The 16969-nt window shown below is 39.7% G+C and overlaps 1 protein-coding gene across 5 annotated transcripts in view; it reads right to left on the reverse strand.

Moving 5' to 3' along the window:
* Positions 1 to 16969, reverse strand: part of PCLO (piccolo presynaptic cytomatrix protein) — a 408014-nt gene that overhangs the window by 180302 nt on the left and 210743 nt on the right. For 4 of the 5 annotated variants that reach the window (XM_045089734.1, XM_045089735.1, XM_045089733.1 and 1 more), the window contains exons 5-6: positions 10423 to 15511; positions 8044 to 10055 (exon numbers count right to left, since the gene is read on the reverse strand). In XM_045089734.1, coding sequence (XP_044945669.1) covers positions 8044 to 10055; positions 10423 to 15511 — 7101 coding nt within the window. The remainder of the gene's footprint in view (positions 1 to 8043; positions 10056 to 10422; positions 15512 to 16969) is intronic. The other variant, XM_045089737.1, reaches the window with a different exon arrangement.

Here is a 16969-nt window from a genome sequence, read left to right on the forward strand (position 1 = left end):
GGCTTCATTTGATGCAAATGGAATTAATCTAGGGCTGGGGATGGAACTTCAGGTTCCTCATCTTTAGCCTGTGACATAAAATAAACATAAAGCCTACAGAAAATAAGTGGTTTGCATCTCAACCAAGCAACTGCATGTGAAAATAATGTATTAGTTATATGAGGCCACAAAAGCATGAAGTTTTTATGTATGTATATTGTATATATGGACATATATACATACACACCCATTAGAAACATAGGCAGTAGTCCTTCCTTTTCTATGGGAGACATGTTCCAAGACCCTCAGTGGATACCTGAAACCATGGAGAGTACCAAACATTATAAACTTTTCTTTCCTCTAGCTACATATCTGTGACAAAATTTAATTCATAACGTAGTGATCCGAAGGGGCACGTGTACCCGAATGTTTACAGCAGCAATGTCTACAATAGCCAAACTATGGAAAGAACCTAGATGTCTATCAACAGATGAATAGATAAAGAAGATGTGGTATATATACACAATGGAATACTATGCAGCCATCAAAAGAAATGAAATCTTGCCATTTGTGACGACATGGATGGAACTAGAGGGTATCATGCTTAGTGAAATAAGTCAAGCAGAGAAAGACAACTATCATATGATCTCCCTGATATGAGGAAGTGGTAATGCAAGATAGGGGGGTTTAGAAGAGTAGGAAAAGAATAATGAAACAAGATGGGATTGGGAGGGAGACAAACCATAAGTGACTCTAAATCTCACAAAACAAACTGAGGGCTGCTGGGGGGAGGGGGGTGGCGTTATGGACACCGGGGAGGGTATGTGCTATGGTGAGTGCTGTGAAGTGTGTAAACCTGGTGATTCACAGACCTGTACCCCTGGGGATAAAAATACATTATATGATTATTAAAAAAAATTAAAATGTGCAAAAAAAATTTAATTTCTAAGTTAAAGTAAGAGATTAATGACAGTAATAAAAGAGAGCAATTACAACAATATACTATAATAAAAGTTATGTGAGGGGCGCCTGGGTGGCTTAAGGTGGGTAAGCCTTCGCCTTTGGCTCAGGTCATGATCTCAGGGTCCTGGGATAGAGCCCTGCATCGGGCTCTCTGCTCAGTGGGGAGCTTGCTTCCCCCTTCTCTCTGCCTGCCTCTCTGCCTACTTGTGATCTCTGTCTGTCAAATAAATAAAATCTAAAAAAAAAAAGTTATGTGAATATGGTCTCTTTTTCCCTCTCTCTCAAAATATCTTACTGTACTCTACTCATCCTTCTTGTGATGATGCTCGATGACAAAGTGCCTGTATGACGGGATAAAGTGAGGGATGACAGAGCATTAACCTGCTATTGACTTTCTGACAATACTTCAGAAGGAGGATATTCTGCTTCCAGAGTGTGGTTGACTATTGAAACTGAAGCCACTGAAAGCAAAACCATGGATAAGGAGGGATTTCGGTGTTCTGATGTTGAATATGATGATGACAAATGTCACACAACTACTAGGATACATTGTGATGCCTCTATATACCTTATACCTCAAAGTATAAAATCAAATTTCCAAATTTTTGTATTATAGCTATTTTAGTTGTTTCCCAATTTTTTCCAAAGTTAATGCAGATTAGACAATTGTAAATAATCAGTAATTTTTAGAAATTCCTACAAATATGCAAAAGTGCTTGTGTGCATGTTAGGAAGGGATGTATTTGGCAGAATATGTATGCAGCTGCACTACGGAGTCAGTTACAAATTGCACAACTGTCCAAAAGAGAGTGTAGTGAATTGATCAGAAACTAATACTACAGTAATATACTTAAGAAGCTAATTAATGTTAAATAATGCTCTATGCTTTTAAACTGGGTCAACAATAATCAATGCTCTATTAATACATAACTCCCCTGTGTTAAACTGGTATGTCCAGATTTTTAAGTGGCACATTTTAAGTGTTTCTTGTAATTACGCTCATTTGCCTATTTTGAAATGTAGACATCTGTTTAAGGATACTATTATTGATCTGATTTTTTTTTCTCCTTCAGTCTAAACAGCTTTGTTTTCAAATCAATCTTTACATATGGACTACAGCAATTTTAACTACTTAACACTAAATTGATGAGATTAACTTAAAAACTTTCTGGTTTTCACTCACTGACATTTATGTGTATGTGTATATATATATATATATATATAAAATATAGAAATAAAATGTAATCTGTGATATATAATGTGTATATGTAATATGTATATGTATACACATTAGTTTTATTTTTATATCCTAATAATTAACTCCCATAAATTATTTTATTGCCATTTATTTTAGAAAACACCTTAAAATAGTATTTCCTATTTCAATTTTAAAACAGCTACATTTTCAAGTGCAAGATTTTAGTCAAAAAGAAGTATCATGAGAAAAATACATTAGTAATGAAAAAAGAGCTATAGAAAGAATAATTATGATTTATAAAGCCAATCTTTAATACCTGACTAATCTCTACTGACACACATAAATACCACAATTATAAAACAGGTAATTTCATCAAAGTCAGTTTTAACAGACTGATTTACCTTGTTTTTCAAAAAGAGTAATAAAAAGCAACCCCTATTAATTATTAATTTTTAAATCATACTTGGCCATCACAGTCATTATTTAATTCTGTATATTCTGACAGAAATAAAATTGACAGAAATAAAAATTTTTACTTTAGGTTATGGAAATTACTTTCAGAAATACATATTAAAGGGTTCCAAAAATCTTAAAAATAGCTATCAAAACAGCAATCAGTGAAGCAAAACATATTCTTGTAAAAATCAGCTCATGAATTACCATCTGTTTTGCAATAGGATCCTGGCTTAAAGTCTAGAATAAAAAGATTTTAGTAGGGAGTTTTCCTTATTATTCAAAAAGCTCTACCCTTGTTCAATAAGTCTAAGGGTAAGAAAAAACAGCTTTAACACTCAGCCTGGGATTTTTTAAGGCACACAGAGGTGATATCATTTGAAATGTAGCTTATTTTAGTGCAGAGAGTGGCATGTATCATCACTGGCAAACTGTGCTATTTCTGAAATACATGTCTTTTTTTAAAAAAATCAGTCAAAAATGCTATTTTTTAAGATCAAGAAATCTGAGTGAATTAGACCCCTTCTAGCACCAAACAGATTCTTTGAATTTACAATGTATTTCTCCCAGTGGATGATGTCACCTTCTCCCGATTCTCCCCTATGCTATATTAACTTTCCTTGCTGAAGTTATTCATCATGTGAAGCAATGATGTAAATCAATCTCACTGTATAGAAGAAAGATAAAGGGCACGCAGAGCACATTTTGGTGCTCTGGTTTATTTACGCAGAGAAGTAAATTTAAAATGGTCATATAGAGAACAGGACTCTGATATTTCTAGAGAAGAGAATTGTATATTCCACAGAATACGAAAGCTATGCAGTTACTAGGAGATTTGAGAATTATTCGCACCAAATCATAAAGTAAAGCTCTTCACTGACAGTTGGCAAATCCATGCTGAGGACATACAGATGTTGTCAAATGTCAACCTAGGGAGGCGGCATCAATGTGACTAGGATCTACAGTTGCCAGACTTAGTGATGGGAAGGTGGTAAAGGTTATCTCATTTACTCAAATTGTAATTTACTCAAAATTACACATGTCATTTTACTGACAGTTATTGGATCATCCTCTACCACTTTCTACCTATTTTTAACTATTTGGCTTCCATTAAGCATTCTAATTGAAGTGTTTCACTAATGAAAGTGAGAAAATCATTGTGTACATACTACCTTTCATTAGACAGCATACTTCTTCCTGTGCTCTTTCTCAACCGTGATGAAAATACATCATTATCAAGTCACATCTGGGTAGTGAGCTTAACCTCATGGGAAGGAATACATGTTGCCTTTGTTTCTGTTCTATCTCTTGAGAATTTTCCTGGGGCGCAGACTGAAGGACGTAAGGAAAAAGGCAGGAATTTTCTTCCATCTTAGAGTTAAAAATTTATATCTGTCAAAGGAAGTAGGCTACAGGACAAAACTGTTTGGTTACATAATCTTTTTTTAAAAGATTTGATTTAATTACTTGAAACAGAGAGAGTGTGCGTTGCAGAGAGAGAGAGCACAAGTGAGGTGAGGAGCAGGAGGAGAAGCAGGCTCCCTGCTGAGCAAGGAGCCCAATGTGGGGTTTGATCCCAGGACTCCAGGATCATGACCTGAGCTGAAGGCAGATGCTTAGCCAACTGGTGCCCTGATTACATAAATGTTATCAGAAAATAGATTTTGGCTTTGAGGCTATGACTTTGATGCCAGAATGACGGGGTCTACAAAAGGGACAGAGTTCACTCTTACAGACACTAGGGAACATTACATAACTGCATAAAATTATCTAAGATAATTCCCTGCTTCACTTATGTACATTGTGCACATTATTTTGTGATTCTTATGTTAATTAGTGCTAAGTTTAATTAATTCAGTAGATAAGACATCTTAGGGCTTAGCAGGAATTCAAAGTGCCAGTGAAGCACTAACTAGACCCTAACCATGCTTCTGCCTTAGAATCCCTGTGTCAAAGATGTGACCCAAGTTCCATGATGGAAAAACTATAAGTGAATTAAAGGATCTCATGCCACCTAGTTGAATTCCTATGGGGTAGCAACAGAATAAAATTTAAATCTCCAATGTTCTAGATTGCAACATTAAGATAAATGTTCTGAAACTCCAGGATGGAAGATTTGACCCGTAAGGAAGAATTCTGTAATAATTAAAGTGCTCCAAGAAGTTTCTGAGATAGTGAGACAAAATAGTGAATATGGAAAGAGGACCAAAATCAAACCAACCAACCAAAAAACAGTCCACATTTGCCTGTAAAGAAACAAAAAGTACAACACACTGCTTTACTATTATTATTGTTATTATTATTATTATTAAATTATTTTTAGAGAGAGAGCACGTGCAGGGTAGGGAGGCGGAGGGAAAGAGAGAGAGAATCCCAAGCAGGCTCCACACTCAGCATGAAGCCTGATGCGGGGCTCAATCTCAGGACTCTGAGATCATGACTGAGCCGATATCAAGAATCCTGCATTTAACCGACTGACCTGTTCAGGTGTTCCAGGAAGATTTATTTAGAGAATGGGGTAAGGGAAGCCTCTCTGTGGTAGTAAAACTTAAGAAGAAACCTGTACATGGGAATGAGCCAGGCAAAGATTTGAGAAGAGAGAGAGAGAGATCCCAACACAGGGCTGGGATGGGGATGAGGCTGGCACATCCAGCAAATGGCAAGGTCAGTGGTTGGAGCAGAGTGAGAGGAGGGGTTAAACATGGGGAGTGAACAGTAAAGTTATGAGGCAGGTAGAGAAGTGATCGCATGGGTCCCTGTTAAGAAATTTCTGAGATATTCCAAATTTGATGAGGACTGCTGGAGAGTTTAAGCTGTGGGGTGTGTGATATAATCTGGCACACATTTCAGAAAATCACCTTAGGTTTAGTTTAGAGAAATGACATTTAGAAAGCACAAGTTGGGGGGAGTCCAGAGGCTAGCGGACAGCATAAAGGAAAAAAAAAAAAAAAAAAAAAAGACAGTGCCTTTGATGGCCATGGGAAGGAAATCCAAACTGTAACTCAGCAAAGAGATGCCCTGTGACATGTTCTTTACTACTTATCCAGTTTCATTTACGGTAAACTTCTTTCTCCCCTTTGTTTTCCATCTGTTCGTTAGTCTGAACCTTTGTATATTGTTTCCTCTATTTAGGGGGACCTCCTTTTTTGTCTTCATGGTCCCACAGAGATGTCACCCTCCTGTTTCAGAACCTTCTCTTCAAAAAACTTCCTGACACTTCCAAAAAAAGGAGATCTCACCACAGAATCCCATATAGGATAGAACTTCTCTTTTATGCCATTTTACAATATGCTAGTTTATGCTATGCTGTCTCAATGGCTACTGAATGGTGTGATTCTTTTCAACTGCACTAGTCTGAGAAAATTAACAGTATATAAACTACTGAGATAAACTTCTTAAACCCGTATCAGTATGAATATCACTTAGAAGATTATTCTTTTCAATACAACTAGCCCATGCTTATAGTAAAGGTATTTAGTTTTTAAAACAGACTCAAAGCATGTCTAGAAATGGGTAAAGGAACCAATTATAAAATTCATACATTAGAATCAAAGTATCTAAAGTGCCAAAAACATTGCCTTTATACAAAAATAGTCTACTTTGTGTGTGAAATAAAACAGTATCTCTGAGTTGGTATATAATTCTTCCATATTAAAGCACTGAGGTGGACCAATTTAAAAAAAGAGCTACTAAATTGTGCTTCAAGGCTCAATCCACCTAGGATTTTTCAGAGTCAGAAATTATTTAGTAATTTTGCCCAACTTCTTTTGTGATTAGATGGTTAATCAGTATCATTACCTGTAATAGAACCCACATAAGTCATTGTATCTTTCATTTCACACTTCCAAATCTGAAGTGAATAGTGTGAAAAAAATAGTGACAACTTCAACCTCTTCTTTAACCTAGTTCATATGGATTAAGGTACATATATTAAGTAAATGATCAATACTTAATTGGATGATAATTGATAATACATCAATTGGAAACACCTGTTCTAAGGACACAAACCATAAACATTACTTTGAAGTCCTATTAAAAACCACATTTTCCAAGTTTTCCAAGCAACTCTTCAGGTGAATTTATACTGCTATAAAAATAAATACCTATACATAGAGCTGAGTTGCTTCTCACAATAGATTTAATTCTAGAAACAAAGCCATAGAAAAAATAATGCTCTGTAAATTGAATGAAATCTCAATGCACCAGTGGTTTCCTGATTTAACAGTTATGACCTCTGTCCACCACATGAAGACAATTTTACTTTTAGGACATGGTGTTTGAGAAAATACGTAATAACAAAATGTCATCATGAAACTAGAAAACAGACATGAATTTGTAATTTTTAAAATATGCCCATCAAGTTGTCTATATACCTATAAATAGGCCTGTAGTCATATTTAATGGCATACTTTTCAGCCCACAGCCAATGTTTAATACACACAGGAGAGTGTAAATATAGCAAATATCTCAGAAAAACCTATTTAAAAGCTTCAGGATTTGAAGACCTAGAATTCACAAACCAGTAAATTAAAGAGAACTTTTAATTTGAACATCTTATATTAAATTGAACCATCATATTTATCAACAGCCTACTGTTACATATTAGATTTTTAAAGTAGGATACATGTATTTCTATACCTGATTATTAACATTTCGGATTAGCTCAGCTAGAGAGATCTTCACAAATGTCCGAAATATCTATATATGTTCTTTCTCCTTTTAAACATGCCTATGCATTTTTTAAATAATTAATCATTATTATTTAAAGAAACATAAGAACTCTTTTTTCTTTTGCAAGCTCTGAGACTAAGGCTTACCTGAGGTTAGATTAAGAAAGTTGGCAGAAACTAAACGAGCATGGATGAACTATGCAATTAAATTACATTTTCATTTGCCAGCCCTAGAAATGCTCCCTTTTGAGAAATAAATGTTCTAAGCCCTTTTATGAAAATATTCTGGCCTGAGGAAGACGAAACTGCTTGGATGATCTCCAAGGAACCCCCCACTAACAATTTCCAGTACCCATGGGTCTAAATTTAGGGCCATCCTTTGCCTTCTCTGTTTATGTTCAGTATTTATTCCATCATACCTGAATATGAATATTAATTATACTTGCTGAAAGCATAGTCTACAACCGACACTTGGGAGATTTCAAGATTAGAAGCAAAGTTTCAATCTCATTAAATCATAAAGGAATACACTTCTTTGTCGTTTTGCCTCACCTAAGATGTTGTTTGCTTGCTTGCTTTTCTCTTTCTTTTTTTTTTTCTTTTTTTGGTACTTCTAACTGGATGCATACGTTTTCTATTTGTTCCCACATTTCTAATGCAACAGAAGTTGTAGTACTAGGTTTCGGAGATACCGGGAGCCTCATTGCCTTCTCAAGTCTGCAAACACATGCTTAGCATCAACTCATCTATTGTCTTCTAACTGAAAAGAATCACTCTTACCGTGTAGCCCTCGGTATACTGAAAAGGAGCCCTGGAACTTTCATCTGCTGTTGGACTCAGAGGCTTGGGGTCAGACATGGACCGCTGCATCATCTTGGCTGTCTTAGGACTTGCGGGGGGCACTTTAGCCATATCTGGATGCAGTACTTTCTGTGGACTTATATCATCAGGGAGGGGTTTTTCATAAGGTACAAAGGCTGATTCTAAGGCTTTGCCTGGTGAAAGTGGTGAGATGGGTGAATAAAGGACTTTTGGAGATTTGGGTGGGGAAGGAGCCAGCTGTAATGTGGAATCTGCCCGAAGGTGAGATGAGTAACCAATCTCTAAAGGTGTTGGGCGTTTCTTGTCTTTGGGTGGAGATGTGGCACTCAGATATGGAGGACTCTGTGTGTCTGATTCTGCTTCTGTTTGACATCCTAAACTGCCCCCTTTGTAAGTCTTTTCAGGTGCTGAAATGTGTTTAATTATTTCTACCTTGGCATCCACGCGCGCCCGTATGGACGGTGTTCTTATGGTTCCAACGGGTTCAGTCTGCACAGATATCTCTGCTACTGTTTGGACTGCTATACTGGAGACTTTGGAGACCAGGGGTTTGGTCTTGTCGGCCTCCGCGGTGCTGTCACCGTACTTGCCGGCGCGAGCTTTCCTCCTTGCTCTGGTAGGCACATCCCACTCGTCCTGATCTTCATCGTCGGTCTGGACGCTTGTATCCACACTCTTCTTGGTTCTCCTCCTCCTACTCACATAACTCCGATCCGCGGCGTCCTCGTCGTCGGTCTGCACGCCGCTGTCCACGATCTTTTTAAAGCAGCGGGGATCATCAGAGTCCCCTATTTCGTCATACTGGCCACGGACTTTGGCTGCAGAGCTTCTCTTTTTGGGCGGTTTCTCATCTTTTACCACCACGTCTGTCAGAGGGATCTCTGAAACAGTACCCAGGATGCCAGGTGGGGCAATGTACTGAGTAACACCGTCAGACTGAACTGTGTACCACCCTTGGCTCTGCGGGATTTCAATGGCCACAACGGCGGACGCGGTGGTGGTTGCATCCTCAGTGGCCCAAAATGGACTGCCTTCTGGGGCGGCATACTGACCTTCCAAAACTGCCTGCTCCGTCGTGGTCTGTGGAGAAGCAGTTCCAGAAGGGTCGTAGTTATACTGGTAGATCTGGCGAATCTTCTGCTCTTCCAGCTGCTGGTGAAGCTGTTGCTGCAGCTGCTGGATCTGCTCCAGCTGCAACTGCTGCTGAGCTAGCGTCTCCTGCCTCATCATGAACTGGGCTTGCCGCTCTTCTTCCTGCTGGTAGAGAAGGTGCTGCTTCATAGACTGCAGCTCCTCCAGCTTTTTTTGAACCATGATCTTTTCTTGTTCCCGGAACCTCTGAATTTCCTGACGTTCCCACTCCAGTTCCTCAGCAAAACGCTGCTGCTTAATTTTCTCCAGTTCCAAGAGCTCACGCTCCAAGTCGAGCTGCTGCTGTTGTTTATCTTCTTCAGGGACGATTAAAATAGCGTTTTCATCTCCCACCACTTCAGAAAACACTTCCGAGGCTGTGGTTAAAGTGGGCACTGCATCTATTGTCTCAGCAGCAAGCGTTTCCATTGTAAGAGTTTGCAAACTGGCATTGATATCAATACCGGTTGCCGCAATGTCTGTTTCAGATGCACCTGTTGTTAGGAAATATGATCTAGGCATTGGCTGGCTCTGGTGCAGGGCGGATAATGGCGTCACTGTGTCAGCTGTGTGCACACCAGACAAATCCCTCACCGTGGTGCTGAAAATGGAGCCAGGTTGTGTGGTGATAGCAAATGTGGAGGGAATTGGAGTGGCTACTGAAGAATAGACAACACCATTAGATGACCTCAAAACGCTCCCCACACCATACTGGGATCCTGGAGGTGGAGTCATTCTGGCTGTGGAATACTGTGGGGTACTAATCCCAACTTCTGAAATGACTTGCCGTGTTTCGGGATATGGACCTGTGGTCTTGCTTGAGTAATCCATTACCTCACCTGAAATACAGGGTAGAGTTATAGTCCAGTTCTCAGAATGAGCGATGCTTTTTGGGGTTGAAGGCCCTCTCAATCTTGACGAACATAATGAATAGGGCTGCATGCAAATCCACAGGTTAACCTAATTAGATGTGGAATCAAAGCGATGCTGAACATGCAGGCACATGCGGGTGACTTTGGGCAGAACAAATTAAAAAAAAATGAAGGAACAAAAGCACACGTGTACTCTGAAATGTGTTGCCAAAACATCCAAAGAAAGGGAAAAAGTAACAAAATCAGAAAAGGGACTGCATTTTTCATCCTGAAATGAGATGAGGGACACCATAATGACACTTCAAGGAAAGGTCTGCTGCCGTATCATACTGACCTGTAGTAATTCTCCCTGAAGTTAGATCTACTGCTGCATCAGTTCCTCCAGAATAATCAAAAGCATTTTTACTTTTATAGAAAAAATGTCCGGCTTCTGCTAAATTCGTGTCAGACATGGAAGGTTTCATTCCCCCAATCCCCCTATATCCATATGGCCCTGATCGATCATATTGATAGTGGTCATCCCTATAACCAAAACGATCCTCAGGAAGAGTAGTTGGAGGCTGCTGTGCTGTGCAGCTCCTTCCAAAGGGTAACTTATAAACCATGTCGCAGCATACGGCTCTTCTCCCTGCAGTCAGGTCAACAGGCTTTTCGTCATCTTCTATTATTTTGGTCACTGCACCGGAGGTGGATTCATCCATTGTTACAACAGTTCTGTGAGACTTTGTTGTACTGAGGTCTACTACTTCCCCGTCAGTGACCCCCTGGGATGTGATGCCATCAGTCCATCCATTTGTGACACCAACAGGAGGCACAGTCACAGGTTTTGTAATAGCTGATGTCACCGGGTGTGCTGAGGTACCCAAGGATAAGTTTATGGGTGCGTCCTCCCTAACTGCAGGGAAAACCTGGCCACTTGGTATCCTGTAGGGAGGCTCAGCGTGCTTTGATGTAGTAAGCTGGAGTGGTGCTGTTGTTGCATGTGCTGTGCCCATTAGGCTTTCTGCGCCAGTGGTGTAACTTGAACTAGCAGCGCCTGTGGCAACAGTCACTGTCTCAGTGACCACGGCCATCGGCCTTATTACCGATGGAGTAGCGCTGAGATTTATAATAGAGGGTTGGACAGCACTCATCTGTCTGCCATAAACGTCACTGGCAGTGATCTGCCTTTTCATATCCATAGTGGAAGCAGAAAGATCCATACACTTTTCAGTCGCTTTCACTTCCACTTTTGGTACCGTACGCAAATCAATGGCATCCCCAACAAGCTGCACCTTTCCATTTTCCTTATGCTGACGCTTCTCTAAATGTAGGTTATCTAGAGCAAGAGGCTCTGGAGGAACGGAGATAGTGACACTGCTGAGACCAACACTAGGGACTGCACTTCTGGCTGCTGAAACCTCAGCCTTAGAAACTTCAGTTGTGAAAAACTGTGTTCCTGAAGTTGGGGCTGCTTGAAATGAAGAGAGCGCTGTGACAGGGAGGGCAGAAAATGTCTCCAGAGTTCCAGAGAGGTATAAGCTCTGTTCTGAAGTACTTGGCATTCCTGCAGTTGTTAAAGGAGGAACTACAGAAAACACTGGTTCGATGGAAATCAGGTCTTTGGGGGGTGATCCCAGGGGCCAACTGGTAATCGCTTGACTAGCTGAAGAATCTGTTGGAGTCCCAGGTTCAGATGGCAATGTGATAACCACATAGGTTTCCATGAGGGATTTGGAATATCTTGGGGAGGACTTGTTAGAGTGAGGAGAAAGTGGGGAAGTAGGGGAAGGTAATTTATAATCTGCTGAAGTCACCAAATTTAGTGTCATATTTGAGGTTAAAGATAGACCTGTTGGTTTGGGGTGTGTATCTGCTGATTTTTGCGTAGTTACTGGAGGCTGAGGAACTGCTGGTTTCGGGGCAATTGGAGGTTTACTTGGCTCAGGTCTGTGTGTAAATACAAGTCCAGATGGGATGGAAGATGGTTTAGGAGGAACAGGAGGAGGCGCAGTGGTACATATTTTTGTTACAGGTAAGCCACTACTTCTTGGAAGAGCTGTGGCCTCTACTGTAGTAACAGCATCAACTAGAGGTGTAGCCGTAGGAGTTAGAGTCACTGGAGCTGTAACTGTTAGCTTTTTTTTAGGATGAACAGGTGGTTTAGGTGAGGTTGGTGGAGGAAGAGGTGGAGGAGGAGGGGGAGGAGGAGGAGGTGGTGGCGGAGGGGGAGGGGGAGGGGGAGGTGGGGGAGGAGGTTGGGCTGATGCATCCAAAGAAGAACTTCTAAAGAATGGATGAGTTTTCTTTGGAAGAGACGTAACAGAAGGACTGCCAGATGGTAATGGAGATGCAGGTTTTGCTTGATCAAAGACCTGTCCAGACAGAAAGCATGTTGCTAGAACTTGCTCCTTCAGGGCACCAGCAGAAGAAGGAGGGTGATCAAACACAGTTTCAGATAAGCCCATTTTTGTTAGTTCAACCTCAGACTTTTCCCTTTTATCTCTGTAAGCTTCTAAAACCTCAAGAATAATTCCATTCCCAGTGTCCCTCTTGTCTTTCTTCCCTGGGTCTTTTTCAGATGTAGATGAGTCAGTGGAAACAGTGTCAGCAATGAGCCCCTCAGGTACAGTTCCTACAGATTCTATGATAGGAGGTTCCATATCAGATAAGGAAATCACAACATGATCCGCACTAGTTCTTCCATCTGGTACGGCAGTCCGATCTAAAGATACACTTATTTCTTCTGGATAGTCTATGATGCTGCCTGGAAAATACGTTGATGAAGAAATCTCAGAATCTTCCAGTTTAGTTACTATGTCCACGGGCTCTGTATAAACTGTGGTTATGCTATCCAGTGTAGTAATGGGTGAGGAGCTATCTGTGGTACAAACTGAAGAAACAGATGACGTGAGAGAGGGTGTGTCAGAGGGTGGGACAGATGTAGCACTTTCTGAAGGCTCAGAGTAGGTCAAAATCAGTGATTCGTGGGCAATTATCTCTTGAATTTCCCTTGTATAATCAGTTACATATTCATCCTCAATTTCTTCTGTTGAGAAATGTTGGGTTATTTTGACATCTGGGATAGAAAGCGTTGCACTGCTGGTGGAATCTGTAAGAGATGCCCCCGAGAGAACACTTGATGTCAAAGATGCATCGGGTACCCTGTCAAAGTCCATGGTAGACTCGGTCATATCGTCCGTGATGGGGGGCTGGGTTGGACTGGATCCAGGTGTTAACTGCATCTGTTGCCTCTTCATGAGTTCTTCATAGGCAGCATCAGCATCTAATAATTTTTTTTCTTCACTGGTAGAAGTTACCATACTACCCAGATCCACTATCTCATGGCTTTCCGGGATGATAAAAGAGCTTGAAACGATGTCTTCTTGAGGCACAACAGAATGTAAGCTTTCTAACTGATAAAACTCTTTCTGGAGGTCTGTTATTTTTTGCATAGGATCTTCATAAATCTGTTCTGGAATTCTTGTTTTTTGATCTTTCCCTCTCTGCTGCATAAATCCATTTTCATCTTCTTGCCTTGTTAGCAGACTGCCATCTACTGAACCATTGTATGTGTCCTCTACTAGAGATTCATAAATATAATCCTCTATTAACATCCCGCCATACAAAGGCTCTTTTTCAAATATTTCATCTCGTTCAGTTGCACCTGGAAAAGCTTTATATTTGTGGGTTTTATGCATCATTTCTTCATACATCTCCTCGGCACTTTTTAATGCCTTTTGGCCACCTTCTTTCTGCATAATAGATTGCTCATCTGTTGGAGAGAACAAAGACACAGCTGTGGGCAATTTATAAACTTTTTGCACTTCTATTATTTTTTCTGGGCTTATTTCAAAACCTTCCGGGTCTGACTCTATGCTAGGTGAGTATTCAGAACAAGAAGATCGATGGAGTTCCTCCATTTCTGCAGCCTGACGTAACTCCTCCGTTGGAGATGCATCTTCAATGGGAGAGAGATTACTGGGTGGTGTCTTTGGTCTTTCCCTCCTTCTCTGTGCTCGAAGTTCATCTTTATCTTTCTTTGATTTCTTACTAGAAGTCTTTCTTTGTTGCTGCTCCAATTCCCGCTGCTTTTCTTGCTCCTTTAATAATTCTTCTTCCTCTCTCAATTCTTCTTCCTCTGAAGAATCTTCAATAGTAGGTAAAAGAGGACCGTGTGACCTGTGCCGAGCTTTACGTTGTTGTTTGCTCTCTCCCTTTTTGTGACTTGGGCTACTGTCACTGTCCTCATCCAGTGACGACACTGATGTAGGGGATGTGCCAGGGGTGAAGCTGGAAGCATGAAGACTAGAAGATCCTTCCCCCCTTGACCTATCTTCTGGAGAGTCTGTCAGGCTTTCCATTTCTAATTCTGGCTCCTCATCAAAATACAAAGTTGTTTTTTTCTGTGAGGACTCTGCAGAGTATTTATCTGCTATTGTGCTGTTAAGTTCAATTGTTTTGAATCGACGTAGCCCTCCTCCTCCAGCAATTACAAGCTCTTCACTCTCCTGACTTTTAGTCTCTCTGTACTTAAGCTCAGGACTTTCATCGAAAGTCTCATCATCTTCATCATGCCATGAATGGCGTCTCCCTGCATCATCATCAAAGCTTGTACTGCTTTTCCGAGTTAGTCGCCTATGTTTCCCTGGTGTCGCCTTCCCTTTCCCTTTTGTTTCTTCCTTCTTCTGGCTCTCAAGGCTGCTACTTATCTCTTTGAGTTGGCTCCTAATGAACTCATCATCTTCAGAACCTGAAGCATCTTCATCGGCACTCATTTCTATGATCTGCTTTCGAATAAAGTCCTCCTCTTCACCAGATCCTTGGCTATCTTCCTGTTTATACTCATCACTGCTCGATGAACCAACACTAGTTCTCCGTTTTCTTTGTGGAAGAGGTGAGTTCTCACTTTCGCTACTGTCTTCAACTGAATCATAAGACTGTCTTCTAGTAGCTGTGTCATCAACAAACTCGGACTTCTCTTCACGGTCCTTTCTGGAAGGACCATCTTGTTGGCTATCTTTTTTTAACATGTCTTTTTCTTCTTGACTCTTTGTGAGCTCCTCTTCTGCAACTGTGGTTTCTAGGGTTTCAGATAAACTCTGAGTTTTTGGTTGGTCCTTGGGCAGCTCACAAGTAACCTCAGGAGGTTGGGTTTTCTTTTCTGTTTTTTCTTCAACAAGTGTACTTGCCTGAGCTTCCAAAATGGATAGGACCGTACTTTCTAACTTAGCCAAATCTGAGGGGCTGGAAGGGCTGCTTTCTTGTGAAAAAGAGTCCTTTTTGAGTCCCTTGAGCAAATCTTTTTCATCACTTGGAATAAGACTTGGAATTTCACCAAGTGAACTTGATATCCCATCAGAAGAATATCCTGTGTCACTCAGACCTTGTGGGCTTTTTGGTTGCTGAGAACTTGAGGTGTCTGATTTGTCATCTTCCTTTTCCTAGCAGGGAGGAAAAGATATAGGAAAACTTAACATGATTAAACTGGTAACATGGCCTCTCTATTACTCCCAAATAACTACTATGAACTGAGGAATAATTATAGGATTTTTTTTTAACTATATGCCAGTATCTTTTTTTTTTAATCTTTGGATACAAGAAAGTAAAAGGAGTTGATACATATTGACTATGGTTAGTTTTCATTTAACCTAAGTTTAATTAAATGTCAATTCTCAATGACCTTATTTTTTCCATTAATACTCTCTATGTTTTTACATTTCAATTCCATTTTCTTTCAAACACATCATTATCTTTCTCAGTTCATTTACTTTGGGAAAAAGGTACAAAGTGTCAAATAAAAAGATTAATCTTTTCATTAATATAATCAATACTTTTGAATCATGAAGACAAGAAAAGAAAGAAAAAAAATCAGAGGATGGGCTTTGTACCTTGCTACAAGTTGTAAGAGATGTTGGAAAATTTACTTAACAAAAACATGCAGGTAATATGACCATAATGATATCTGTCTGAGTAACATAAGAGATATTTTTTTTAGAGAGAGATTCAAATAAGACACTACTAAGTGTCTTTTAAGACACTTTAAAAGACATTAAGACACTACATTTCCTTGGAATTGTTGTTAATATTATTATTCTATATCATTTGAAGTGAAGGTTTAGAGACTTTGAAAAGTTTACAATAATTATTATTAGTAATTATCACTAATATTTAATAATATTGAAATACTGAAAAAGTTATGCAGTAATTAGTCTGACTTATGGCTTTTGCTAAAGAGAAATATCTATTATTTTTGTAGCGGTGTTAATCTTATTTATCTTCAGCATCATACTTCAAAGATAGTTAATAAATGTCATTTATAAATGTCTTCTGATTTTGAAAATACTTGGACTTTTACCTTTACACTATGTCAAAGTCAGTTCCTTTTAACTAGTACAATAACAAACTTTTGTAAATAGGACCATGGGCTTTCCAGGGAGCTGAGACACTAAGTAGACAAATCACAGCCTTAATCTGCTGCATTCCTTTGGCTGTGATGAGCCATGTCAGCAATTCGGTTCAAGAATCAGAGAAGCCTTAAATGAAAATGATAAACATAGAGACTTTTTGCATAAGTCCAAATTAAAAATATCTATGAGCAAAATGAAACTCAACTAATCCAGTTGGTTTCCATGCTTAAAGTAGAGTGTTAAAATAACCCCACAGCCCTGTGGAATGAAGAGATCAGAAAACGAGCCCCAGGAGGACATGTTCTGTCTGACCCTGGACTAAGAGGCCATCTCAATTCCACTAAGTCTGTATACTGAACTAACCATCTCAATATTTTCAGTGGGTTTGTATGCATGGGTTCCTCCAACCCATTTGTAGCCCAAATGAACAGATAGAGGTCAGGTTGAACAACAAAAAAACAAACATGCAAAAACCTTCCTTCCTTCTCTCCT

The sequence above is a fragment of the Mustela putorius genome, unplaced genomic scaffold (assembly GCF_011764305.1).
Source record: "Mustela putorius furo isolate JIRA1106 unplaced genomic scaffold, ASM1176430v1.1 tig00003845_pilon_pilon_pilon, whole genome shotgun sequence".
In the NCBI taxonomy this organism is placed as follows: Eukaryota; Metazoa; Chordata; class Mammalia; order Carnivora; family Mustelidae; genus Mustela; species Mustela putorius.